The 27,506-nt window shown below is 58.7% G+C and overlaps 1 protein-coding gene across 4 annotated transcripts in view; it reads right to left on the bottom strand.

Moving 5' to 3' along the window:
* Nucleotides 1-25,639, bottom strand: part of MPRIP (myosin phosphatase Rho interacting protein) — an 81,917-nt gene extending 56,278 nt beyond the window's left edge. For all 4 annotated transcript variants that reach the window (XM_075104784.1, XM_075104786.1, XM_075104785.1 and 1 more), the window contains exons 1-3: nucleotides 25,398-25,639; nucleotides 14,231-14,311; nucleotides 11,989-12,054 (exon numbers count right to left, since the gene is read on the bottom strand). In XM_075104784.1, the coding sequence (XP_074960885.1) occupies nucleotides 11,989-12,054; nucleotides 14,231-14,311; nucleotides 25,398-25,514 (264 nt within the window). In that variant the 5' untranslated portion in view covers nucleotides 25,515-25,639. The remainder of the gene's footprint in view (nucleotides 1-11,988; nucleotides 12,055-14,230; nucleotides 14,312-25,397) is intronic.
* Nucleotides 25,640-27,506: the final 1,867 nt, after the last annotated feature.

Here is a 27,506-nt window from a genome sequence, read left to right on the forward strand (position 1 = left end):
GCAGAGGAGTCCATGGAGAGGAGCGAGTTCATGGCCGTGAGCGGCTCCTGGGAGCGCTCCCCTCTCCCGAAGGTCCTTCGGGAGCAGCTGTTCAGCCCCAGCAGAGAGGGCAATGCGGGGCTGGTGCACCCAAGGGGGATGACCTCAAGTTGGTTTCCCCACCCCCCCTGTGCCTGGGACAACAGACTTCACCCCCCATCATCAGCCTGTGCATGGCATTAACTGCCCATGCAAGCCAAACATCCCCTTCCTCCACACATCTGCTCCGTCCATAATCCTCGCTGTCCCTCCCCAAATGGGAAAGCAGCCAGAAAAGTGAACCAAAACCCTAATTATATCCCAGTGGCTCCCCAGCGCCCCGGTGATCTGCTGTGACTTTATTGATGCGGTTGCAGCAGGGCTGATGAAACGGGGAGGAAAGGGCCAGGGCTGGGCGCGCTCCAAAAACCCACCCTTTCTCCCCAGCCGCAGCATCACAGCGGGCAGAAATCCCGTGCAAGTTCAGGGTGCTGCTGGACGTGTCCTGCCCCCTCCGCCTCCTCTCCCCAGGGACCCTGTCACCCATGGCGAAGGAAACACTACAAGCAACACCGTATGGGGACCGAGAGGAAAGCGGTGACAACTGTGGGCTGCAGCAAGAGAGCAGCCCACGGCCTTGCTGCGGGTCCCCAGGGCACTGTTTGGCCAGAAAATCACGGAGAGCCACAGCTCTGGCACCTGGAGCCACAGCACCCATGGCACGTAACGTGCAAGAGTGGGGACCCCTGGATCACATCCTCGCAGCCCCACAGCGAGGGGAGACGTGGCGTGCCCCTGGGGTGCGTGCCAGGAAAACATGGGGAAAAAACGCCTCCCTCGTAGGTGGAAGCCTTCCCCAGCTCTCCCTGGCCCCCGGAGCAGTCCAAGCCCCAACGCAGCACCTCTGCCCCAGGGACTTGCTCTACCTTAAAAGCAGGAGAGGTCACAGAGGAGCGGTGCTGCCCGCGGCAGGTGCCAAGGTGCAAGCTGTGTTAATATGCACAGGCGAACCAGCACCTGGATCCTGCGGGAAAGAGGTGAAGGGTAACGTTATGTTGCTGCACATGTGATTTACCTACAGTAATTTTAACTTTCAGCAAGTCTGGCTGTTTTACCTTGTTGCCTGCTTGCAGTCAGACTTCAGTGACTGCAGGGAAGTCTCTTCCGCAGCCTTGAAGCAACAGGGCAAAATAAAAAGGTCTTATGAAATACCTATTAGCAAACGCACATTCGCACACTGTTACCTGGTCCTGCATGAGGGACAAGCAGTATTTTGCTGGCATTTTTTTTTCTACCTCATACATCTCGCAGCCCATGGTAACTCTATGAACAAGACCAATAATAAAAGTTGCCTGGGAATTCTCATTTTTCACCAGAAATGCCTCAAAACAGCGCAGACAAAACGTGGAAGACTTCTGCAAAACCCCTGCTTTCAGTAACCCTGCGAAAAGCCGTTTACAAAACCTCACTGAAGACCTCAGCTTGTCTCCACACAAGTTTTAACCTGACAATGTCCCTTTTACAGACTCCAAACCTGATGAATAATGCATGTCTGGGATAAACCAGAAGTATAATATTCACTAATGCTTCCCGTAGCAGAGAAACAAGGACTGCAAATAAGTAATTTATTAACCCCAAGCTGTGTTGCTGCTTGAACAGAGTGCATACCTCGGCTTTTGGCCCCAAAAACACAGGCGGAAAGTCTGCTCTTGAGCTGTGGCAAGAGCCTGCTGAGGGCTAGCTGAGACCCCCCCCCCCGCTCTCATCACACCTCCAGCACAAACACGCCTTGTCCATTGTCCAAGATACCAATGAGGGGAAACCACCCCAAGGGCAAGGCTGGGAGCTGCCACCCTCCTCCCTCCTCCTCGGGGGCTGGAGCCACCCCTTCTCCGCCGGGAGGAGAGTGGCAGTGGGAAGCCCACAACCCCGCGCTCACCCACAGCTCCAGCCACTTTCTCAGGCATTCCAAAATTTGGCCAGAGCCTCCTTTTGCAGCACCGCCCCCCCCACCCATGGCTGGACGCCTGCCTAATTGCGTATTTATTTATTTCTGTATTTTCCCAGCTCCCCGCACACACTGGCGCGGGGTGGAGGGAAGCCAAGGCCAGCTCCCAAGGCAGACCCAAAAAAAAAAAAAAAAAACCAGGGGGGTGCAGCTCCCCCGATTCCCTGGAGGCCAGGAGGAAGCCAGGAAGCGCAGGGCTGGCCGGGAAGGGGATGGGAGCGGGGGGCAGGAAGGGGGGACGTCGGCGGCATCGCCCACCCCCTTTGCTTTGTGCGCGCGCTTGGGGAAATTAAAAATAGCTGCGTCCAAAGAGTGGCTGCAAGCGTCACAAAGAGCATGTTGAGCGGAGGCAGCTGCAAGCTATTTGCTGCCCCCGGTAATCAGCATCTCGGCTTGCAGAGCCCCCCCCCGGCCTCCCCAGCCCCTTCCTCCTCTGCCAGAAGCCGCCGCTGCCTTTCTCCAACCCACATATGTCATGTCAACAATCAATGAATACAGGATCTCTGCCGGGGAAAAAACGGGGGAAGGCGCTTTGATTTTTGGAGCAGCTTTGTTGCCTTGTTCGATTCACATCCTCATCCTCCTCTCCGAGCTGTCACCGAGGGTTCTGCAGCACCGAAGCCCACTAGTGAGGCCAGGATTTCCCATGCCACCCAGCAGAGATGGGACCCTCGGTGGGAACAGGGATGTGCCAGCCTATGGGATGCCACTTCTGCTAGGGATTCCTTTATGCAAGGGGAAAAAAGGTGCTATTGCCCAGTGTTACCCAATCCGTAGCCCACACAGCCCGCTGGTGGTCCTCGCTGACCTCAGCCGGTGGCCCACAGCAGGGTTGGAAAGAATTAAAACCAACCCCATCCCCACAGCCACGCAACGCAGCTGGCAGGTACGGGGCCGTGCCGCAGGTAGCTCGTTTCACACCCCTTCCCCAGCACCAAGCAACAGTGGGGCAAAAACATTGTGGTTTTGGTGGTTCCTTGCGTGGGTTGGTCGTTCATGTCTCTGTGGATGGGCACGGTCACCCAGGGACCCAGCCCAGCACTGCCCTGGCTTGCAGAGAGCTGGGATCAGGCACCCACGGCTGCAGCCCCTTCTTAGCTGAGCAGAGCTCCCACTGCATTCTTTTCAACTGCTCTACCAGAAAGAAAAAAAAAAAGAAAACAAAAGGGGGGGAAAAAAAGAAAACAAAAGGGGGGGAAAAAAAGAAAACAAAAGGGGGGGAAAAAAAGAAAACAAAAGGGGGGGAAAAAAAGAAAACAAAAGGGGGGAAAAAAAGAAAACAAAAGGAAACACGGAAAAAGCAACTGGTGCAACTGCCCGTAGTAAATACCAGTGCTACCATCTGTCACTCGCTGCTGCGGTATTGGGTGCCGTTGCTGGAGTGCTGTGTTCTGTCAGACATTTACGGCATGGTGGGACGCAGAGGGAAGGCAGGTCCGAGGCCACCACACAACACGGAGGGTGGGAATGCCAGCCAGAGCCCGAAGGGCCCACGTGAGGGTAATCGTGCGCTCGGCAATTAGCTGTGTCATTTCACTACCAGCTCTGACATCTTCACTGCTAAGTGCCGTTAGAGGTGGGTTTGATTTCTGCATTAACGTTTTACAGCAGATCATGATTTTTCTTTCACTGAGAGCCTGCAGCCAGGCTGGAGGCCGTGGTACAGAGCCCAGGTTTCCAGAAGTCATGAAGGAGAAACTCCAGATGCTGCAAGCGCCTGGAACACTCTGCTGCCTCCCAGAAACTAGATAAATGCAATTTAAAATCCAGCTGATTTCCGTCGCTGCTCTTGCACATATCTTCTACACAAATGCCTTTGCTAGGTCTCAAGAGATGGAGGAGTTGGGGGAAAAGCATAAAGGACAGAGCCACTTGAACCTGCTCTTGTTGCTCAGTGTAAGAGCAATTCCAGCTTTGCAGCTTGCCCCGCAGAAGACAATAGGGGCTGTGTTGTTTCCAGGAAGGAAGCACCTGGGCCAGGTCATCAAAGCTGCTCGTTCATTAGGAGGTTGCTGGCTGTATCCAGCTCTCCCAACTCCGCTTTCATCCTCTCGCCTTCTGTTAACTCCCAAACCTCCCACCACAGACTGCTTCACACTGGGGCCTCCCTTGAGTGGGTCCTGCAGGCACTGAATGCATTTCTCAGGGGGCTTGGACATGGACATCAGCATCCTCCATCCACACTCAAGAAGACGAGAGCAGGAACAGCCACAGCTTGATCCACTCAAGCTCACAGGAAACCCAGGCACTTTTGGGGTCCCAGCGATGGTCCCTGGCCATGGACCCAGGTGCCAGGGCTGGTGTTGGAGCCATCCCTAGAGGACCCCTTCCCCGTTCTCTCAGCCCCCACGAACTGCCCTTCTGCAGCTTGGCAGTTTTACTTCCCAAAACACCACACTAAAGCAAACTAAAAGAGATAAAATAGAAGAGGGTAGGGAACAGTTTGTAGAGGTGCCCACAGGTGTCTTGAAAGCAGGACCCACCTCCAGCAGCGACTGGGGCTGGACACCTTGAGCAGCGAGAAAAGGAAAGACCCTTTCCTGAACCCCCCTGAAGCCACGGTTATAGGATCCTCATGCCCAGCTCCAGTAAACAAAATGACACAGGACAGCATCAAGCAAGACATTAATATTAGAAAGACCACAAGTGAAGGTCCACGTATCCTCCCAACCCCTTCGAGGCTGCTTGGTCCCAGCATCAGTGTTGTCCTGGGGAATGGGTGCACAAGGATCCCCGTAGGTTCATGGGTTTTTTTCCCTCAAAACCAATATTGAAAATTAAGCACATCAAATCCATCAAAGATCTCCGAGCTGCCGGGAACCCCCAGCACTTGTGCTGTCTCTACATCTCCTGTAGAGCAATGACAAGGATTTGCTTTGTCCCCTCTCCATCGCACTCTGACTTCAGGTGTCCCTCCCCTGCCCAGCTCTTGGAGGAGAAAGGATCACTGCTCCCCAATTATTCCCAACATTTCCTTACTTCTACTGCACCATCTCCGAGATATGCACTAAAAATCCCCAGTGACACTTCCCAGAGACCATCTTCCTCCCCACTCCCCAACAAACCAGTTATTTCCCCATCTCTTCTGCCCACCACTGCCCGTCACTCCCATCCCAGCCAGCTCGCATCCCGCATGATTTCCCATCCATGCCACAACCATGAATGGAGGAGCTCCTGCATCAACCCATTTCCCCCCAACATTGCAAAAACCAGTGGGACTGGCAGGGCACTATCACCAGCATTTGCCAAGGTGACAAACCATCTCTGGACCATCACTGGATGTGGCCATGACCCCTCCGTTGGTGTCAAGCCGAAAACCAGAGGAGCTGGAAAGAAAGTCTTCCCGCTGCAAGACCAAGTCAGACCCGCACCCTGGATAAAATCTGGGGTGGGGGTCCCTGCTGCCATCCGAGCCTTGCACAGCCGCTCCCCTCCAGACCTTTCTCACTTCGCTTTAAATCTGAAAAACGCTTTGATTCAAGCCAAAAGCTTTTTATGCTAAACAGAAACTGAAACCCTTGAAGAGCTGGTGAACAGAGGCACCGGCAAAATTGTGTCCATGGCAGGAAACGCCAGGGACAGAGGAACAGGGGTCTGTAAAGCCTGGTGCTCCCATGGAGGAGGGGGCAGGGAGACCTTGGAAACGCTTAAATGGCAAAACGTGTGGAAAAAGTAAGGACAGAGAGGCCAGGATGTTTAAGGTTCGTTTTTAATCCCTGCCAATGAATTTCCATTCCGTGCCAAGACTGAAGTAAACTGCTTTGATCTGAAAAGCAGGAAAAAAAACACATGCACAGATTCTTGGCTTCTTAAAACAATATAGATGACAACGGAGAGAACTACGATGAAAATTAACACAGCACAGCTCTGCTGCTGATGACGTTTTAAAATGCCCCTTTCTTCCAAATAAAGAGAATTTTGAAGGGGGGGTGATTAGGAAATAATAATGACACGCATCTGCACATCACAGCGCTGACACGCACGCATCCCTCTCTCCCTCTGAACCCCTACCAGCACCCACTGACGCTTACTGCGTTCTCCTCTTTTACCCATTGATCAATTCCTTAGGTTTCCATGGCCAGGACCAGGGCCTGAGGCCATGCCGGGCTCCAGATGTGACCCAGCAGCCCCCTGCACGGTGCCAGACCTCCCACCTCCAAGCTGGCCTCTCTTCTTCTATTTATACACCCGGCCCAGGGGTCCCGGTGCTCCCCTAACCATTGCCAGACGCTGGGCTGGCCTCGCTTTTCATCCCACCCCGGTCCCATCAGCTCCCAGCTCCCTCCTGACCTCCCTCCCAGCCATCGCGGGCTGGAGCAGGGATGTCCGCTCCATCGCACTGATGTTAACACTATCACAATCTGCCTGAGTTCCTGACTTAGGAGCAGGATTACCGTGCTACAAGCCCAGGCAGAGCTCTGCAATGCCGCTGCAGAGGATGCAACCACCCAACCCCATACATACAGGCAAACTCTGGTGTGGAGGCGGCTGAGTACTGGTCTAAGCACCCTCTTAGACCCCCCCAAACAGTGGTCTTAATGCCCCCCCCCTCCATTTTTAGAAAGCAACTTGGGGTAAATAAGCAAATAAAGGGTATGGTGGAGGAAGGGCTCACAGCCCATCCCCACGCTTCACCCCGCCACGCTGGAAGGCACCAGACATGGAGCAAGACCAGTTTGCTGGGAGGACACATCATGTCTGGGGATGCTCTTCCTGATCCCCCAGCAGAGGAGATGGGAAAGCCCATCCAGAAGATGCTCTCACTATGATGTTATCCACAACACCAGCAAGTTTGAGACGCTCCCAGGTGAGCCTGAATTTTGTCCTGCTTTCAAACCAGCATAGCCACAAAGATTAAGAAAAACCAAATTAATAGTCTCAGGCAGCCACTGAAAGGAGGCCTCCAGTGATAAAAAAATACCCCCAAGGAGGATGCAGCTGCCCCTCTGCTCTTGCTAGGAGCAAAGCACTGGCACAAATGCCAACCTACTACAAATCCCAGCCCAAGGGAAGTGGCAGAGTAAACTGTGGCACAGAGACTAGGCCTGGCCTATGGATGTGCAATGAGTCATAAGAAGCTGGGCTGGAGATCCAGACCCTCTTCTCTGACCTGCTCTAGCCAGGGGAAGGATCTGACCCCAGGCATGGCTAAGGCCATCATCCACCCACAGGCCCAGGGAGGGACAGGACAGAGCTCTCCAGCGCTGCGAAACCCCTCCTGCACACCCACTCCCTCTCCACTACGTTCCCACACAGCAGGGCTCTATTTATAGAGACCTTGGCCACTAATTATAGATCACAGCAATCAAAACAAAAGGAGGCAAATGCTCTGCACTTGCCACTCTCTGGCTCCATCCCCTTAACCAGCACTATTTTTGTGGCAGCTCCCACATACCTCAACCATAACCTCCCGAGCCGTCCTGGCACCACACTGCTCTCCCACTGCAGCTGCAGCGGTGGTTTCGCTGGGGACCACAGGGTGTTCTACCAGGACCGAGACCTTGCGCAGCATGGGACGACATCGGAGGGTGTTGCTGCCAGCACCAGTTTGGGCATCTCCCCTTGGACAGAGCGTGCTGGGATGCAGCCGCCAGGCAGGCAGCAGCCAGGAGAGGTTTTGCTCACCGTCCTGGCACTAGTCCCTCCCCATCCCCTCCAGCAACTGAGCCCGATCCCTCCCAGCCCAGGCAGGGCAGCTTCTCTACAGGCTAAGGACTTTATCTTTAGTTTCAAATATCCTAAAGTACCAAAGGTCTAAGCTCTTTGAGTGACTTTTCCACCTCCAAAACAAGTCTCTGGACACATTTGGCTTGGCTTTAGTCTCGCACTCAGTGCAATGAGGAACCAGGGAACATGTATCTCGGGAAAACCAAGGAAGTGCCACAGGACTGGGGAGCACATGGGGGCAAACGTCCTCTGACACTCACAACACAGCAGCTTGTCCCAAGCCTGTCCCCGACTCCCTGTCACCCTCTTTCATGCCTTCCCTCAACTCAATGTAAGAGCAGTTCTGTCATCCTCCAGCTGCTACAGAGAAACGTCAAGCCCTGTACATCATCCAGCCCAGCACGGAGGTTTATCAAACAGCAGGAGCAAGCCGGCACCAAGGGGTAATCGCAGCAGTTCAGCATGGGAAGGCAACCCCGAGCAAACACACATCCTCACATCCACCTGCGGTTGGGAGGGAGGAATTTCTGCACGTCTGAACAGGCTCAGCTTAGCCAGGGCTCGGCAGAGCCGGGAACGACCGCTGGCATGCTCCCCACCGACAGGAAGGGATGCGCTCCACTTGGCATTCCCAGCGGCCCGGCAGGCTCTGGGTCCCAGCACGAGGCTGGGGCTGCTGGCAGGAACGGCACCCGGCATGAAAGAGGGAGACCCCGGGGAGCGAGTCTGGCAGCTTGGCCTGGGTCCGAGGGGATGGAGGTCCATAGCCTGTGCACATCCTCCCCATTGCAGCCATCGTGCAGAACTGGTTTGAGTTTTCAGAGTGAAAATATGAACAGACAGATGGATGAAAGGATGGATGTACAGAAAGAAGGCGGCTGAGCAAGAGCACAGACTTGGGACCAGCTCAGGGACACCCATGTGCAGGTCTCAGGAGGTAGCTGGATGCCAGCAGGGCAGCCGGTGCCCGCTTGTCCCACCTTCTGCTAAGGGATTTCTGTGCCCAAAATGATCCAGTCCAACACCAAACTTGACCCACCCCACTGCAAAAGGCTCCTGTGCCCAAAGCTGTCCCCTCCCACGGCCTCTGTGTGCCACAGCACCAATGTCTCGGGGTCCCCCTGAGGTTTCCTCAGCTCATGGCTGGGCTTATAACCACCCCTTCACACCCCACTGCACTCCAGTCCCCCAGGAACGAGAAGCAGAGACTCCCTGGCCGGGCATGGGAACATCTCTGCCGCCATTGCCAGCCTGGGTCTCCCCTCACGAGCCCACCCCTCCCTCCTCTCCCGCTTCAGTAAGAGCAGAATATTGCCAAACCCACAAAATTAATGTCTAACAGGTTCAAGGCAGAGCAATTAAATCCCTACTTGCAACAGCCTGGGAGGTCTCCGGCCAGCTGCCACCCAGCTCCCAGCACGCTGCAGAGACCGCCCCCATGCCGAGGCCCCCATGGGACCCCCACCCAACTCCTGGCACACTGGGTGTAGATTGTCCACGCATGGGCTGCAAAGAGGATCCCCATGCAAAAAAAAGGCATCCCTGCTGTGCATGGGAGAGGCTCCTGCTGGCAAGGTCCTGGCCCACAGAGGTGGTGGGGACATGGAGAGCCACAGGCAGGGAGCAGGTGAGCACCTCAGGGGAGAAACCAGTGTCCCCCAGTAACCCCAGCCAGCAATGCCTGGGCACGGGGCTGGGTCCTTGCATCCCCCTTGGGGACGTGCCTGCTGACAGCCTGAGTGCCACCAGTCCCCTCCAGTGACCCTGAGGCACTCAGCCATCACAGCTCGATGCTGTGGGATGGTGGCAGCAGGTCCAAAACCCACCGGAGCCGTGGCACCCTCTGAGCCACACTCTGGCCCTGCCCGGGCAGGAAAGCTGCAGCGCAGCTGAGCCCCGATGTGCTCAACACGCCGCAGCCGGCTGCTCCCCACCGGTCCCCCCTCCTCGTGCAGACCATGGTAACACCTGCATGGGCACTTGGTTCTGACACAAGGGGGCTTGCTGTGAGCTTGGCGGTACTGGGATCAGGGTCCTGCTGGAGCGGAAATCTGCACTGCAACAGGCACGGGTTACCCCCAGGGACCAGCACAAAAGCTGTGTGGGAGTTACCTGACCTCCTGTAAACACAGCCTCCCAGCACGCAGCGAGCGAGCCCAGCCCTGCCGCGGGGAACGGGGCGAGGGCAGGACTGTGCAGGGGCACGGCAGGCTGCTGGAGGGGGGGGCGTGCAGTCCCACCAGCAGAGCCGTGCCGGCACCCGATGCAGAGGGGTCAGGGACCGGCAGTTTGGCAGAAAAACAACTTTCCCCAAGGTCAAGCAGAGGACACAACACAGGCCATATTCCCACATGTGAAAGAAGATGGTCCCTGTCTGTTTTTCCTCAGCTTCCCGGCCCCTGCTCCTGCACGGGCTAAGCACCAAAAACAACCCCCATTTCCTCCTGCTCAGGGGCTTTTCCTCCTGCCCCAGCCCAGCCAGTGCAGCAGGGGTGCTCCGGTGCCACGGGCTGGAAGGGGCCAGGGGAGTCTGTGCCCAACTATGGCCAGGGGACACCTTTAGCAGAGCTGGTGCAAAGAGCAGCATGGATCCCACACAGTGATGTGCTCTGCAGAAAGGTCAGGAGGGTATTTTTACACCATGCGTCAGACCCCGATGAGGAGGGAGCCATGACCATCTCCTCCATCTATGGCCACGGAGGGGTCGGACTGAGCCCTCCTGCCCTCCTCCTGTGGTACCCGTTGCACCACGAAGAGTCACAGTAGCAGCAAGTCACAGTGCCCATCCTGGCAGTGCCCTGCTGGGTCTGAGCCATCCCACGGGACACGCAGGGCTGGAGGGGTGCAGGGACCCAGCAGCAGCCAGGGAGGGGGTCCCAGCCTGGGACCACCACAGATCAACCCATGCTGCACATGTGCATGCTCCCAATGGGGTTTTTTTTGCACTTTTACCCTTCACAAGGGGAAAAAAGCTCAAAAGGTGTCTGAAGAACTGTGGGATGCTTCCCTCATCATCTGCGTGCTCTCTGGCAACAGTCACCTGTGGCACGGTGGTGCTGGGAGATGACAAGCGGTGGCATGAGGTCTGGAGAGCAGGGCACTGTCCATCTGCTCCTGCCCAGAGGCAGCAGTGCCTGGGGCAGGTCAGCCTCTCCAGGACACAAACCCAAAAAGAAGTTCAAAATCATGTTGCCCAAGACCCTTCTACCTCTTCTCAGATCAGGGCATCTTTCCACCCCAGCTAGGCACACACCACTCGCCTGTCGCTGTAGGACATGAAACACCAGCCCAGTTCAGATGCAGGATGCTGAGACACTAAAAATGTATTGAAAGCCTCCACCGCTCCTACCCGAGACATTTAAATTATTTAGGGCACTTGGATCAACTCCAAGAAAAAATACAAACAAACAAGGCATGAAACTCGAGCAATGCTCGCTGTGCTGCCCTGCCTCCCCAGCCCACAGTGCCTTTGCAGGAGGCAGCGGCAGAGGACGAAGGCAGGCTGCGTCGCAGGGAGCCTCCCTGCCACAGACGCGGGTCCTTGCATGTCCCCGCACATCCCACCCGACACGCGTGCACGTACGCTGCCCCGCATCCCAGTGCGCCCAGCATTGTGAGCCTCCCGCCGAGGTGGATCCCACTACACCGGTGCCTGTCGTGCTGTGTCACACCATGCCGCGCCAGCGTGGTCAAACCCAGGCACCCTCCCACGGCCTTGCTGTGGCCGGGAGGATAAATCAGCAGCCCCGGGCAGTCACAGCAACACTGGCCCCACCAGTCCCACTTCTCAGCTTGTGGCGGGCGGGTTTCCCGTCTGGTTGTCTCCCCACTCTGTTTTACCGAGGGGAGCAGTGCCGGCAGTGTGCCGCAGCTCTGGGGAAGGCGTTCCAGCTGACCTACTTTCCATGGGCATCACTAGGCAGGGCCTCCTTCCCAGGCACTGCCGAGGCGATTCATCACCACCAAACCCCAGCTGGTACAGGGCAGGGCAGGAAGGAGTGGGGGGACCCTGGGGACTCCACCAGCGCGGTATCTGCCAGCAACCCATCAGCCCCAAGCTAGGTGGGACCCACACGCCTCCTAAACACCCATCATCCTCCACTGACCATCCACCAAGCTCCCACGCAAACCCAGCCTGGCAGTGAGTCAAACCCAGAGAGCAAAACTCCTCAGCAGAGGCCTCCCCACGCCACACCACGAGCATCGCCAGAGGTTCCCCCAAGGGCAGCAGAGGTGGCCCCAGCTGATCCCCACAGCCTGAAGATGGCCACGTGCCTCCGCCAGGCAGCACTTACCATCTCGTCGAGGGCGTAGCGCAGCAGCCCGTGCTCGTAGAGGATGAAGAAGCGACGCTGCCATTTCTGCAAGAGAAGACAGCAAGGAGGGTCACAGCTGTGCCCACCAGCCCCTGGGCCTTGACAGGGGCACCGGAGCTGCGCCCCACAAAGCTGGGTCAGAGAAAAGTCACTGAAACTCCTTCGTGGCAGGGGACTCGTGACAACAGGGCACATGCCCAGGTCTCGCTGAGCACCAGACCACAGTTGCCAAAAAAGCAGAAGGGACCCTCAACATCGTGGGGACAGTCCCTGTAGGGTGATGAATGTTGCAGAAGTGTTTCTGTTCAGCCCCTCACACCCCAAACCCAGCTATTTGGGGTGCTGCAGGCTTTCCAAAGCAAGGTCCTGCCAGGCCATCCAGCAGGGGTCTGACAGCAGGGCTCTGACAGAGGTCTGCTCACGCCAGCTCATCACTCAATGCTCATTTACTGCCTGGCTTCGTGGGCACCCAAGAGGCTGTTTTGGGATTGCTTCCCCATGCTGCTCCTCTCTGCGTTCAGACAGACCCCACACTAGCCTGGTTTAACCATAGAGGGGACAAAAATAACCAGAGACAAAAGACTCTGAGCTATAGGCTGGAACCAGGACTTTCCTCCTCTCCTGAAGGACACCCACGAGCCCCATCACTGCTCTCCAAGAGACTGAAGTCCTACAGGACACTAAAAGGATCCCCCAACTAAGTGCTCCCCATCCTCAGCTTCATCCTGCATGGTCTATTCTAGCAGCCGGTGCTGCAGGGTGACAGGGCGTCATGCTGGATGTCCCCCAGAAGTGCTTCAGCTGAATTTGGACGGTGGCTGCGCCTCCAGGGCTGACACTGCCTAGGTGGTCCTGCCTCCCCCAGCACTGCCGCTTCTGCAGCCGCACAGCAAACCAGATTGGAGAACTGATCTGGCTGGAAAACTGCCCTTCTTTTTTTTTGTGTGTGCCAGGTTGTTTTCAGCCAAGAGCAAAAACTGGTTGAACAGGCTGAAATAAAAAGGTCGTAGATTCATAGCCCCAGTGCAGCAATTCTTATCTCACTTTTCTCAGCCCTTCAGGCAAAGTCCAAGGTGCTCAAGGACAAGCGAAACTACCAAGGACCCTGTGGACCTCCACATGCCCCACCTTAGCAGGCAGCCTCTGCTCCGGGGGGGGGGTCCAGAGTCCCATGTCCCCACGCTGTTGGGCCAGCAAGCCTGCAGCTAGCTGTGACTCCAAATAATGACCCATATACCCCAGGCTGAACTCAGAACCCAATTCTTGTTTGCTCAGGAGAAAAATTTTTTATTACTAGTAGCTCTGAGAGCTTTTCGGCTGCGTGACAGAGGGTTCACGGACCACTGCCATCCCTCCCATGCACGAGACAGCCCTGTCCTGGCAGCCTCCACAGCAAGTTGCCTGGAAGAGCAGCTTGGGGACAGGCTGGGAGTCCTTGTCACAAGCCAGCAGCAAAAGGACGTCAGCCTGGCCACGTCCTTCTGGGCCTCACACCCCCCAGGGCAGGAAAGTGGGGGATGCGCCAACCCTCACACGATGCTGCTGTTTCTGCAGGGCACAAGCAAACCCCTTTGGGCAGCTGAACGTGCCCTGCTCTGTCTGTGGGCCTCTGCTGCCAACACTCTCTGCTCCAGAGCTCCGCAGGTTTATAGCAAATGGGAATCACCTCTCAGCCCCTTCCTTGCTGCAGGAGCTGCCTGACACAGGGATATCTGCGTTAGGGGATGGGATGCAGCCTCCCTCCAAAGCTCTTGGCATGCCCATGATGAGCTGCAGAAAATAAAGTAGTGGTTTCCAAGCAGCAAAGGGAAACTGGGTACCTTGCTGATGGTCCCAGCACAGATCAGAGCCACACAGCCCACACCCCACCAGCCTGAAGCCCTCCTGTCAGCATGGCATGTGTCAGGCCAACCAGACGAGCATCAAGGCATCAAAAAGCAACAGCAGCAAACAATAAAACTGCACGGACTGAGACTGACCAGGACCTGCAGTGCGCAGCCTGCTGCCCAGCATGGGAGACCTCACATCCCAGAGAAGGCATTTAAGCCCTGCTGCAGGAAACATCTCCTCGCTTCCTGGTTTGCACAAGGGGATGAGTGTATGGAGGCGTTTGCAGCACTCCTGGGGCCACAGCTGCCGCCACAGGCTGGGACAAGCCCTCGCCACTCCTCCTGCCACCCCCACCCGTGGCATGGGGAGAGGGTGTCTTGGCTTTGCTTACCCGGGAGCGATGGACAGGGTTGTCAAAGTCTGTTCCTTCTGGAGCCAGCAGCAGCCAGCCACCGTAAATGGGTTTGGCCTGCAAAGAAACAGCAGAGAAACACATCAGGCACAGAAGAACCCGGCTCACTGTGAACCAGCACCGCGAGGGATCAATGGTGGGGGACCACGGGACACTGCACCAGCCCCCGGCGCAAAGACAGTTGCATAAGTTCAGGCACACAGATGAACCCAGCCCTGCCTGTGCAGGGGACATGATGCTTGATAGCAACCCGTGGTGTTATATACACTGTGTGCAAACAGGACTGAGATGAGGACTCAGGAGGAGGTAAAACCCCAGCCACAAACACCACACTCGGCTGCTTCTGCATGGCATCGCGACGAGAGCGCCGACCTCCTGGCTACTGCCAAGCTGCAGAGCCCGTCCTCACTGACAGCTCTTCCCCTCGCCATCGGCAGCGTGCCTCTACTCTAAAGCAAAAACATTCTCCAAAGGAGAGCTCGATGTTTTCCTTTTGTTAATTAAGAGAGGAAAAACTACCCAGTGCTGGCAGTTCTCCAGCTCGCAGCCGCTTCCCATGCTGTGCACATCCAACACCCATTTCCCCGCAGGGGCGGCCCCTGCCAGCCCGCTCCTCCCTGCCAGTGGCTTCCAGCAGCCCAGGCCGAGCACACAGGAAGGTCAGAGCCAGGCGGAGGGAAAACAGCTCATTCAGCCAGCCGGGAAGAGAAAGGGAAAGAATACCCGGAAAGAAATGCCTTACAGCACTGCCATTTATCAGTGGAAAAAAAAAAAATATCCAGGCTCTTTCCACTGGTGGTTTGGGCGCAGAAGTGGCCGGCGCAAAGCAGACCGACACCACGGCGAGCGGTGGGATGGGGATGGGCACCGGGCATGTCCTCCCCCACAAAGTCCCACGGGCACCGCTCCTGCTGTCTGTCAAGCTGCAAACTATTAGCCAACCCCATTCCTGGCAAGGGCTGGGGCCAAATCCTGGTGCAAGAGTGGCAAGGCATTGCCACACCATCGAGGCGGCACCGCGGAGGCATCGGGACAGGCCAGGAGGGAGGAAACCCAGGGCAGATCCAGCTTCAGGAGCGCCTGGGTCCAGGGACGCGGCTTCCCACCATGAAACATCTGTGCAAGCCCAGTTCCAGCCCAGCCGCACAGCAACAAGGACACATGTTCCCAGCTCCTCTCAAAATTATTTGGTTAATTTTGTTGCTTTCATTCTTTTTTCTTTTTTTTTTTTTCCTTAAAGCTTAAAACTGTTTCCAATTCGGTACCTCCCCTAGATTCCTCCTGCCAGTTTCTGTGGTTTTGTAATGTTAAAAAAAAGTTTCCCCTCTGGAAAAATCCCTGCAAACAATAGAAGAAACTGCCTATGCACCAAAAACTGTCAAATGCATGAAGCACTGAGTAAGCAAACTGGAAACAAGCCGGAGGAGCCCTTTTACTGTTTATAAAGTGAAAAGAAATAACAAAATCTCTTATCCCCCCACAACGTGACATATGAGCTATAGGTGTTGCTCTCATAGCAGCTTGGAAAACATGATTTGAGAAGACCTTCCTTCCTTCCCCCTCTCTTTAAAGGGGAAAAAAAAAAAAACCAATGAAAATGGAGTGCTTGGAGTGGGATCTAGTTTTAGGGAGTTGCTTCCCTCCCCCTCTGCGACCCGGGGCACCCCTGCACCCACAACCAGCATCAGCCTCACCCACACCGGGGGTCTTGCTGGCACAGAAGGGCACCCCGCAGGTACCACAGCCCCCAACCCACCCCAGGATCGGAGAGGAGCCCCTCGCCCCAGCCCACTCACCTGGGTGCTGGCACCCTGCTCGCCCGTGGCCCCCATGCCGCCCCCCGGCCGGCGCGGCACCCGCTCTGCGCCCGGCCCCGCGCCGCCCACGCTGACAGCGCCCGGCGGGGTGAGCCACGCTCTGCCACTCCCTGGCGCGCCCCGCCAGCAGCCCGCCCCACGCCCCCACCCAAAGGTGCCCGTGACGCATCCGGGCCCATGCAAGGGGAGGACTTTGGAGCAGGGGTTCCCACCGCTCCCCACAGTGTTGGGATGTGGCTGTGTCCACCTGCGTGGCCTGGGCAGGGCTGCTTGCGACGGCCTTTCCCAAATTTCTTGTCTGTTTTACAGGGGGGGAAGCAAAATTACAAATAAGTAACTAAAGATGATCCACCAGAGAGCCGGGAAGCGCCTCCAACAGGTCACTGGCAGGGAAGGGGTTGGGCTGGGTCCCCAGACTCCCTCTTGTGAGGAGTGAGTGAGCCCTGAGCAACCAGCTCTGGTGCTTGAGAAGATATTGCGAGTAGCCTCCATCACCCAGGAACAAGGAAGAGGGTGACAGCGAAGGCATCCCCAGGGCTTGGTACTGCCTCGCCAAGGCAGCGCCCCAAGGAGCCCTCGGCAGCGACATGATGGGCAGCCAAGCTGCTTGCAGAGCTCAACCCTCCTCCCACCCCCGATTTCCCCCTCCATGCCCCAGCACAGCCCCTGGGCACGGCCCGTGCACCCCACTGCATCCCCACAGTGTCCAGCCCGACGCAGCCCCCAGTGTGACAGGCAGTGGGCAACTCCCAGTGCCACACCGGGGACAAAGTAACCGTGAAACCCAAACAGGGGACACCACCTCCAGGGTCAGCAGCGAGCAGCCTTAACCCTGTATTACAGGCGTGAAGCTCTGCCCTACCTCAGCCTGGCTCACACCCCTCAGCAGACACTATTTTCCCCTAAACCACTCCAATTTTGGCTCAACTGACCATATATAAAGCACCAAGCACCTGAAATGATCACGCTCTATGTTAAGGGCAAGTATTTCTTTACCGGCGTCATAAAAAAGCACCAGTGGGCTATACTTATTTCAGCAGAATGGTCCAATTTCAGATATTGAAACGAAAATAGCTGAAAGGTAGGAATTAGAGCCAGCCGGCGTGGGCAGCCCGGTTCCACCCGCCAACAGATGAACACGCAACAGCACTTTTTAAAGCCAAACCAAAACAAGCTACTGCTAAAACTAAGCAAATGCCCAGAGAGGTACAAGCCTAAATAAAAGGGATATGAAGTAGCGCACAAGGTGTCCGAAATAAACCCATCACACCTGCATTGGAATGGCCCTGCTGAAGTGAGGTTTAAAATAAACCTGCTCGATGCCGCGGCGGGAGGCAGGTCCAGGGGAGCGTTACCACACCAGGATGGAGCTGGAGCCGCACGTCCCTTTGAACCAGCTCAGTTTCCTCCGGAGAGCTCAACAAGAGGAGGAAAATGCAACACCCAGCACTGAGCAAGAGCTCAGAGCAGAAACTTCCCCTGTCCAAGCAGATCTGTCCAATCTCACGTTAAGGGATGGTGCTAAAGCGGCCCCGGGGTTCGCAGAATGCCTTTGACCATGCAGAGCCCCGTCTGCCTCCCGTGAGCTCCAGTGATGTCCGAAGGGTGGCTCCAGGCAGTTTCCCCGTAGGTAGCAGCTCCACGGGATGCTCGGGTGCTGGGCGGCTTCGCTTTTATCCAGACAGTACCTGGCCAAAGGGTGAACCACAAAACGATGCGGAAAGCAGAGCGGAGGGCAGCTGCTGGCAGTGCAGTGCATCCACGTCCGGGGTGGGGCAACGCTCACAGGGCGGGCACCAAGAGCGGAGCCGGTTCCTCCGGCACGGCTCGCGGTGACGAAGCCAACCACCCGCCACGGCCTCAGCCAGAAGGTGCTAAAGCCGCTGCCTCGGGAGAGATCTGCAAGCGCCTCGCCACCCAAAAGAAAAGGGATCTAGCCACAGTACCTTCCAGGGGCACCACCGTGCGGGAGGTGCGGCAGGGTTGGAGCCCCACAGCGCTCGGTTCCGTCCCATCCCGTGGGACTAGCGGAGGCTGACTCAGGCAGAAATGCCCTCGCATCATCGCTCCGCTTCCTGTCGCACCTCTGGGAACGCCCAGGTAATCCCATCCCACCTCTGGTCCTGCCCGGCCCTGACGAGCTTCAGGGCCCATCACTGGGGCTGTGCTGTGGGTGCTCCGCAGCCCCTCACCTGCCTCTCTGGTCGCTGCCCCGGCCACTGCATCCATCCCCTTGGCCTGCATTGCATCAACAGGGAGGAGGCTGCCTCCAGCCCAGGGCCAGCGCTGGCAGCACGGTGGGTGGGAGGAAGCAGAGAAGGAAGCGGCCCCAGCTCGGTTTACACGAAGCTGTCAAGCTGCCGCACTGATGTTGCCCAGGCACGGACAAACCACCCCACCCCAACCAGCTCCACCAGCACTAGCAACGTGATTCCCAGCAGCCAGGAGACTGGCTTCGAAGGATGGGGAGAGCCACTCAGCACTTTCCAAAGCACAGAGTGATAGAGGATCCCCTACACATCCCCGGCGCTGCAGGGCAGAGAGGGCACAGTCACCTGCTCTCAGCACACAGGACGGGTCACAGGAGCCTGACTGCCCATGGAGCACCAGGGCACAGGGCCGGAGGCGGGCTGTGACACCAACCAGCGCATCCGCTGGATGGGCTTTCACACCTGCAGTGTTTGTCGGCGGTACCTTCACCTCTTCCCTCCCCCCCGCAAACCAGCCGGCTAAGCATGGTGCTCAGCGGGGACACGCGGTACATGCGGTGCCTGCAGGGGCTCATTGCAAAAGGTAGGACAGCTTTGCTGACATCCACATCTCCTCTTCGGGTCCAGACTCAGCCCCATGGCCGAGCAACCATACCCCCAGGGGGCTGCTGGGACACCCAGGTGGGCTGGGGATGCTCCTGCAGCCAGTCCCCACCCACCCCAACATGCTCCGAGGGAAGTCCGAATCCATCGCCAGGAGAGACTCCTGACTCCGAGCGCGTGGCAGGAGGAATAATCTGTTTAGGCTGCCGGCAGATGTAATCAGCCTGTCTCGGGTGGAGGCAGGGCTTGTTTTGTTCAGGCTTGGCAACTGAGCGGGAAGGGGGGATAAAAAAAAAAGGACCATTGCAGCGGAGCTTTAGCCTCTGCCTCCAACGCTGAATGCAGAGTGCGCCCTGCGCACCAGGGAAGCTGTGCCAGTGCTTCCAGCAGCCCCGCTAGAAAACAACAGCCCCAGCCTGACCCAGGCTGTGGGTGAACCCACGGTAACTCCCACCCCACCACCTTTATGGGTTTACTCCCAATATTCGCCAAAGGGGCCTCCCTGAGAGCAGCGCCTGCTGCTCCCTGCATGCATCTCTGGGTACTCAGTAACAGGGTCACAGATCTCAGCAGGACACACAGGGGACCACGGTCCCAGAGCACAGACAGCAAGGTCACTGTCCCCTGTGCACTGACTCCCAAACCGCTCAGAGCTCCCTGGAGGCAGGGACCAGTTTCTAGCAGAGCTCAAGGGGAAAGTCACCACAAACGCTGTGGTTGCAATGTCAAAAGAGGAAACCTGGGTGGTTTCAGCTCTGCTCTGCTCTCGGTTTTGCGCACCTTGGAGCCTGAGAAAACATCGCTGATGGGTGAGTCGGAGCCTCTGTTACCCAGCAGGAATGGGGAAGGTGACATGGTGTTTGAGGCAGGAATGGGATGTGATACCCAAGCAGGCTTTCCTGCCCACAGCATGGCTTCTAGGAACTGAAAGACAGGCATCGCTTAACATTTTGCATGCTCCCAGCAGGATGCCCCATGGACCGCTGGAGACCCGCGACCCCGGCCGGCAGGAGGCTCTGCAAACATCGCTGTGCAAACCCGTGCTCCGGCGGCAATCCCAAGGGCCGGGGACATAGCCCAGCCTCAGCGGTTAAGCTGCTTACATCTCGGTTTCCCTGCCCGTACAGTATTTCCCCTCCGCTGTATGTCACTTGGCGACGGGCAGCGGAGCGGGGCCAAACCCCAGCACGGGAGGCTGCTGTGCTGCCAGTGGGCGTCCACAACCACTCCTGGCATGAAAGCACTCTCCATCCCCTAGCTCTGCAACCAGACGGCCGCTTGCTGACCCCGGGTTCAGTCCAAGCTCAACTTTCTCCAGCCTGAGACATGGGCAGCTCCTGGGGACAGCCCTGGATACGTGGGGACAGTCGCCTCTCCATCCACCTCCCACTCTCCTGCAAAACCACACTTGCACAGCACGGGTGCAGGCACGAGCTGGCTGCTCCCAAGGCTGCCAATCGCCCAGGCCAGGCTTTCACCACCAACACATCTCCTCGTGCCAGAAGAGGCCAAACCAGACTGGACAGACCGGACCTGGGGCCTGAGGAGCACGAGGTGCCGCTGCCGTGGGGCGGCTGGCAGGCACCATGCACAGCACAGCCCTCCCGGCACACCGGCAGCCCCGACCCAGCCACCGGCAAACCCCAAAGAAAGCAGCTGCCGGCGCAGTTTGCCGCATGGGCAGCTGGAGTGACCGACCAGAGGAACAGGAAGGGGAAAGGTTGAATTCACCCTTCGTGCAAACAGCCAGCACTGCCACCGGCTTGGGCAGTCGGAGCAAGAGCTGGAGGAGGCCGGCTGCAGTACGCATGGGCAATTTGTCAAGCGGCAGCAAAATGGGAGTGGGAAGAAACGGTCTGTGCAATCCTATCTCCCCTTCCTTGAGCAGCCCCAAAGCCCGGCGTGCCCCACAGCGAGCAGGGGTATCTAACTGCCTCCCACGATGGGGCTTCCTCAGGGCCTGGGAGAAGCCACGACCCATCTTCAGAGCACTGGAGAGGGCATTTATTTCCTCAGGTGCCAGAGCAAATAACGTGCGGCGCCATGCAAAAAACAAGCAGCAAATAAGGGTGCAAAGGGTACAGCACCCAAAGGCGCCACCGTGCCCCTTCCCTTGGGCCACATTAAGTGCACCCAAACCTGACCCCAGTGCCCAACCTGACATCCCTCCTGAGCACCAGCTGCCCTCACGCCACTCTCCAAGGGTGGGATGCTGCCCGTAGGGGACAGCCACCACAACCCTGGCCACCCCAGCTCCTTCGGCTGTGCCCCCCCACCTCCCTGCCCACTGCAGCCACCGACGGAGGCGGGTTTGACATTTGCAGAGAATCTCCCCCTGTTCAGTCCTAATAATTAGTCAAGTACAGGCGGATTTTTGCAGCATGATACAAGCAGCCGGGAGCAGGGAATGCAAGCGCGGGGGCTGCTTTGCAGGAAAGAGGGGGCTGTTCCATCCCCAAGGAACAAGGGGTGGAGGTGAAAGCGTGCCCGGGACATGATCCCTCACCCTGCCACCCTTCGGACAATGCACAGAGCCAGGACAAGTCCCCAGCCCAGGGCACCGCAGCCCCGTCGATGCAATGCCCCAGAGCAAAGCCAAGCCTGCGACCCAACACTGACACTCTCCAGCCTCGGGGCTGCTGGCAGCCCGCTGCTTGGCATCCAGAACAGTAGGAAAGCGATAACGTCCAACGGAGGAGCGATGGAAATAACCACCACCCACCCTGCCACTGGGCAGGAGGAAGCAGTGGGAAAAGTTTGCAAGCTCCATTTTCCAACTGGGTGGTCCTCTGGGCATCCATGCCACAGTCTCAAAAAAAAAAAAAAGAAAAAAGGAAAAAAAAAGAAAAAGAAGGCACTGGTAGCTGGAAAGACGTCCTCAAATTCCTCTATCTGTGCCAGTCCCCATGCCCCGAGAGAGCACGCGCATGGAAAAAATTAAAAGCAACTGCTTTACACTCTGCTCTCCTTCCAATTCAGGCCAAGAGTAATTTTGAGGTTAATTCCCAGCCTGTTCCTGCCATGGGGGGCTTCATCTTCCTTATGAACCAAAGGCACATGAGTGCAGGCACGGCTCGGTCCAGGCCAGCGGCATGGAGAGCAGGGAGCCCACGGGGACACCCCCATGGCAATGCAGAGCCCTGGGTGGCTTCCTTGGGAAGAACGTCCCCCCTGGGCAGGTTGGCTTTGTCCAGGAGATGGAAGAGGGTTCCCGGGAACCCTCCATCCTGCCAGGGCAGGCTCTGGGAAGCTGACCTCCACATGAGGTTTGCAGGAGGTGAAAGGGGAGCGTGTGGTGCCAGCGCAGGCACGCCCTGCCAGGAAAGAGGGAATTCCCACGAAAAGGGAATTTCTCCCTTGCCAGGAAAGGGGCAGTGCCAGGGGAGCTGGCGATGGGTGGGTGGAGCAGCCAGGACAGAGCCATCAACAGCACCACGTCTGCCAGGGACCACGGGCCCGATCCTGCTGCTGCACAGGATCGCAGGGCTCCGAGCGCCCACACCAGGGCTCAGGTCCTTTGGGACAGAGCCACAGCAACAGATTTTCCCAAGGGGGAGCAGATGCGGTGGCTGACCCAGTTTCTCCCCATGCCAGGCAGGCACCCCAGAAGGTCAAACACAGGTGGGGGGGGGGGCAAGGGCACGTCACCTCCCACCTGCAGCCCTGGGGAGGGATGGCCAAGGCTCCAAGGGGTGGTGGGACCACACGTAGCTGCCCCAGGTCACACCGACCCCCAGCTGGGAGCACAGCCACGCACAAAAACAACTCGTGAACGCAGCGCTCCCGGGATTAGGGACTTAGCGTCCGCGCAGCCCTTTGAAGTTGGAAGCACTAAGTCCGATTATTATTAGAGAGCTCCAGCTCATTAATCCTGATGTTTGGGGCTAGATTTCCCCCTCCCAGCCCCGTTCCTAATTCAGTTCCCGAGTACGATGGGAATCCACTACTACCACTAAGTATTTGTGATGCTTTGCGAACGCTCTCTGCCCCGAGCAGCTCCAGCGCCCCACAGCACCCGAGGAAGCAGGAGAGGCAGCTCCTAACACCCACGCAGGTATTTTTATATAACAAAAATCCAAAAAAGACACGAGTACGTAAGCGTGAAGTACCTTCACCTTTCCCGCAAGCCAAGTAGAAAGGTCAGATGACTCAAAAGGACTTTTCTAGCCTGACTCTAGGTAATCGCCAACAGGGTCCCTGTCCATGGGGTAAGTGCGACGCGCTGAGCACGGAGCGCTGACACTGCGATGTTGGATCCCTCCTACCCAAATCAAGCTTAAATTAAAAAAAATAATTAAAAAGGCAAAAAAATTCAGAGCTGTTAAATGAACCGTTATTCCTGGGTGTGCTTCGGAGAGAGCACACCCCCACATCCAGCGCGGAGCCGCCGATGACGAAGAGGGGCACGAATCCGGAGGGGAGGCGGGCAGGGTGCCGGGGAAGCGTTGGGCTGGCCGCGAGCTCCTCAGCATGGGGGGCTGCGCGGCGGGGCGGGAGGGTGCGTGCGTGCATCACACACTACCAGAGCCACCATCTTATCTGGGAAGCGGGATTACTTCACCCCAGCTGCAAGAGAGAAGCCGAGCAGGATCGCGCTGTTTTCCCAAGCAGAGCCCCCACACAGGGCCTGGATCCGGCCACGGGGCTGACCCTGTCCCCACAGAAGCCGGCTGGGGTGGCAGCCCCCCAGTGCCACCCGCCACCCCAACGGGAACAAAGCAAACGCGGGGCTGCCCAAAACACGGCTCTGGGCCCTGGGTCCCCGGGGAGAGCCACGGGTCCCTGTGGCAGGGGCAGGCAGGCGCTATGGGGGGAGCGTGCAATGCTTTGAACACCCCCAATAAAAATAAAAAAGCATTGCACCCAGGAGGCAGCAGAACCCCAGGCGGAGCAGTGGGAAGGGGCCAGCCGGGAGTGGGGGGCTCTTCCCGAGCCCCCTCCGGGACGACTCCTTTGTCTGGGCACGGCCGCGACGCTCCCCGCCGCCCGCCCCTTCCCGCACACACCACGGCATTTTTTCCAGTTACATTTTTTCCATATTAGCCCTCAGATTTCATTATGCCCCCCCCCCACACCGCCCCCCCAGCGAGCACAGCAATATGTCTGATCTCATTGCCATAATAGGATCGGGAGCGGGGATGTCAGCCCCGGCCCAGAAAGGTGGCAGGGGAGGGAGGGTTGCCCTGCTCCCTGCACCCCAACACCACAGACAGGCCCCCGTGCCCCGAATACACACACATCCCCCCCCCGCTGCAGGTACGTGGGTCTCCAGGCCTGCGCCAGGCCTGGGAGGAAGAGGAGGAAGGCCAGCCCCGGCAGCCCCCCAGCCTGCCCACACAGGGCACTCACCAGGAAGGGGCAAGGGTCGCCTTCCTGTCCCCCCAGGAAAGTGGGGGGCTAAAGGCCGGGTGGGGGGGGGCCATGCCCAGCACATCTGGGAGGGAATGTTTTGTTTGCAGCTGAGTTTTTCCCAGGACTTTGGGATCTTCCAACAGAGCCCACAAGATACCCCCAACCCGCTGCCGCGCACCCCAAGAGGGGGTGGGATCACCCCAACTGCAGGTGCCCGTCCCCAGACAGCCTCAGGAAAGGGGTGAGGCCCCAGAGGAGGAGGCACTGGGGTGGGCCATGGTAAGGGACCAGTGGAGATGCTGGGTTCCCTGTGGGACACCTGGGTATCTGTGGGGTCAGCAGGCACTCCATGGGGTTGCTGGTCATCCTATGGGACCAGAGAGCACCCATGGGGCTCCTGAACACCCCAAGGGATTCATGGATACCTGGGGTCCCTGTGCTATCTGTGGGGTCAGCAGGTACCTCATGGGACCCCCGGACACTCTATGCAACCAGAGAGTGCCCACGGGCTTCTAAACATCCCAAGGGAATCATGGGTCCCTGTGCTATCCATGGGGTCAGCAGGTACTCCATGGGTCCACACACCACCCATGGGGTCAGCAGGCACCCCACGGGACCCCTGGACACCCTATGGGACCAGAGAGCACCCACTGGGCTCCTAAACACCCTATGGCATTCACAGGTCCCTGTGCCATGCGTGGGGTCAACGGGCACCCCACAGGACCCCACATCACCCGACAGCCCACACTACCCATGGGAGCAGCAGGCACCCACAGGACCCTACGATATCTATGTGACCAGCAGTCACCCCACAGGACCCCTGGAGATCCCACAGGAACCCATGCTAACCACGGGGCCAGCAAGCACCCATGGGTCCTTGTGCTACCCGTGGGACCCTAAACTATCCACAGGATCCTGGAGTACCCATGCGGCCACCCGTGGGACCCTAAGCTACCCAATGGACCCCGAGGTACCCATGGGGCCATCAGGCACCCGTAGGGCTCTACACCACCCACGGGACCTCGGGCTGCCCATGGGGCCAGCAGCCACCCCATGGGGACCCAGGGCGCCGTGGGGCCGGATGCGTGGGAGCAAGCAGGGGGTGGGACCCCGGAGTGGATTTGGGGGTGAGAAAGAAGGGTTTTGGGGGGGAAGGTCCCACCTGTTGAGGTCCTCGTCGTTGAGCAGGTGGGACTCGCGGGGCTTGAAGCAATTCTGGCACTTGCTCTTGTTGAAGATGTTGGCCTGGAACTTCCTGCAGGGGTTGTCCTTGGCGGCCATGGCGCGCCCCGCGCCCCGCTGCGCGCCCGCTCAGCGCCCCGCGGAGCGCCCGCCCGCCGCCGCGCCCATCGCCGCCCCGCGGCCTGCGGCGGCGAGCGTCAACCCCCCCCCAAAAAAATTAAAAACCACCCCAATAAATAAACCTGATAAAATTAAAACCGGGGACGGGAGCAAACTGCAAGGCGGCCGCCTCCGCTGCGGCTCAGCGGGCACGCATGGCCCGGGGGGGGGGGGGGAGATGCGGAGGGGCCCGCAAGGGCCGCGGTGCTCCCGCCCTGCGGGGCTAGGCTGGGCGGGGCGGGGCCCGGCGGCGCGGAGCGGGGCCCCGCGGGGTGCTCGGGGCGGGGTGCTCGGGGCTGGGTGCCCGCGATGGGTGCCCGCCGATGGGTGCTCGGCGCTGCGAGCGCCGACTGCGCTGCCCGCAAAGTTTCCAGCGCCGCGGAGCCAGGCGGAAAAGGAAGGCGGCGCCTCAGCGCGACTGACGTCCCCGCCCGCCAATGGAGGCGGGCATCTGCCGCTAACAAAAGGCTTCTCTGGCCAATGGGATGTAAGGAGAGGGGAGGGCGCGGCGGGGCCTCCTCGGCCCCCCTCCGCCGTGGGGGAGGGACGGCGCGCTGACAGCTGGGGCGGACCCGCCTCGGCCCGGCCCGCCTGGGCCCGGCTCGGCTCGGCACGGCTTGGCTTGGCCCGGCCCGCCTGGGCCCGGCACGGCTCGGCACGGCTTGGCTCGGCCCAGCCCGGCTCGGCTCGGCTCGCCTCGGCCCGCCTCGGCCCGGCCCCCGCAGGTGGAGTTGCGTGGGAGCCCCCCACGCTCTGCCCTGCTGCGCAGCCCTGCTGTGCACACCCCCACACCCCCACCCCCGTGCACAGCCACCCCCACCACCACGCACGGCCCCTCCCACGTTGTGCACCAGACCCCTTGTCTTGCCCTTGATGCGCGGGACCACCCTGTCATGACCCCTGAGCCGTGCACTGCCCCCCCCCCCCCCCGCATGAACCCCTCCACCCCAGTGCACAGCTCCCCCATATAGTGCAGTCACCCCTGCCCCCCTCACGGTACGACCCCGCGCGCAGCCCAGGCCCCTCCTGGCCACCCAGCAGCGAAGACACACGATGCCACGTGTGGGATTTGCACCCCTGCAGCCACCGCAGAGCAGAGGGGTGCCTGGGGGTGCAGCGCATGGTGCCATGGCCCCACGGGTGGCACAGATCCGGGGTGCCAAACCCCTGCAGCACAGGCAGTCCCCCCATTAACCCTGACCCAGACCCCCAACCTTGGGCACAGTCCCAATCCTGGCACGGGTGAGCACATTGTGGGGCTCATCACCCTCTTGGACGCTCAGATTCGGGGAGGTGCAATGCAGACTCGTGCCCCTCCTGCAGCTCTGCAATCTGCAGTGCTGGGGACCCACTGGGGACGAAGCAGGGACAGGGGTGCACGTCCTGCCTCAGCCACGTCCCCCATTGTGCCACCGCCCTCGGGGCCGGCAGGGAACTCCTGTTTGTCCAGTGCATTTTTAGCCAGTGGAAATTGGCAGGTGAATATGCCCAACCAGGCGATAAGGACCCGGTCGGTGCACGGGTGCGGGTTTGGCCTCTCAGCTCTGTCCCTGGGGGTGGGTGAGGGACTGGCCCACAGGCACACGCCGGGTCTGGTTTTACTCTCCCAGCCCTAATTCTGCCCATCAGCCAGACAAGGGCCAGAGCAGGGACCTCAGTGCCTGTGGAGCATCACTGGAGCAGGAGAGAGGTGGGAACACCGGCCCTGAAGCAGAGTGCCAGTGCAAGCGTGCCAAGCGGCACCTCCAAAATGCACGCCAGCCCGGCACGTCCTGCCATGCTCGGACGCCGCAGTGGCCCACAGTGTCTCCTGCTCACCCCAGTATCCCCCACCGGCATGGGATGGGGCCCTGCTATTACAGCCATGCAGACTTCCCTGCGTTTGCTGGGACCAGGAAAAACCTGTCGGAGAAGAGGCAGTGGCATGGTCCC

This window comes from Phalacrocorax aristotelis, chromosome 10, assembly GCF_949628215.1.
Source record: "Phalacrocorax aristotelis chromosome 10, bGulAri2.1, whole genome shotgun sequence".
Lineage (NCBI taxonomy): Eukaryota > Metazoa > Chordata > Aves > Suliformes > Phalacrocoracidae > Phalacrocorax > Phalacrocorax aristotelis.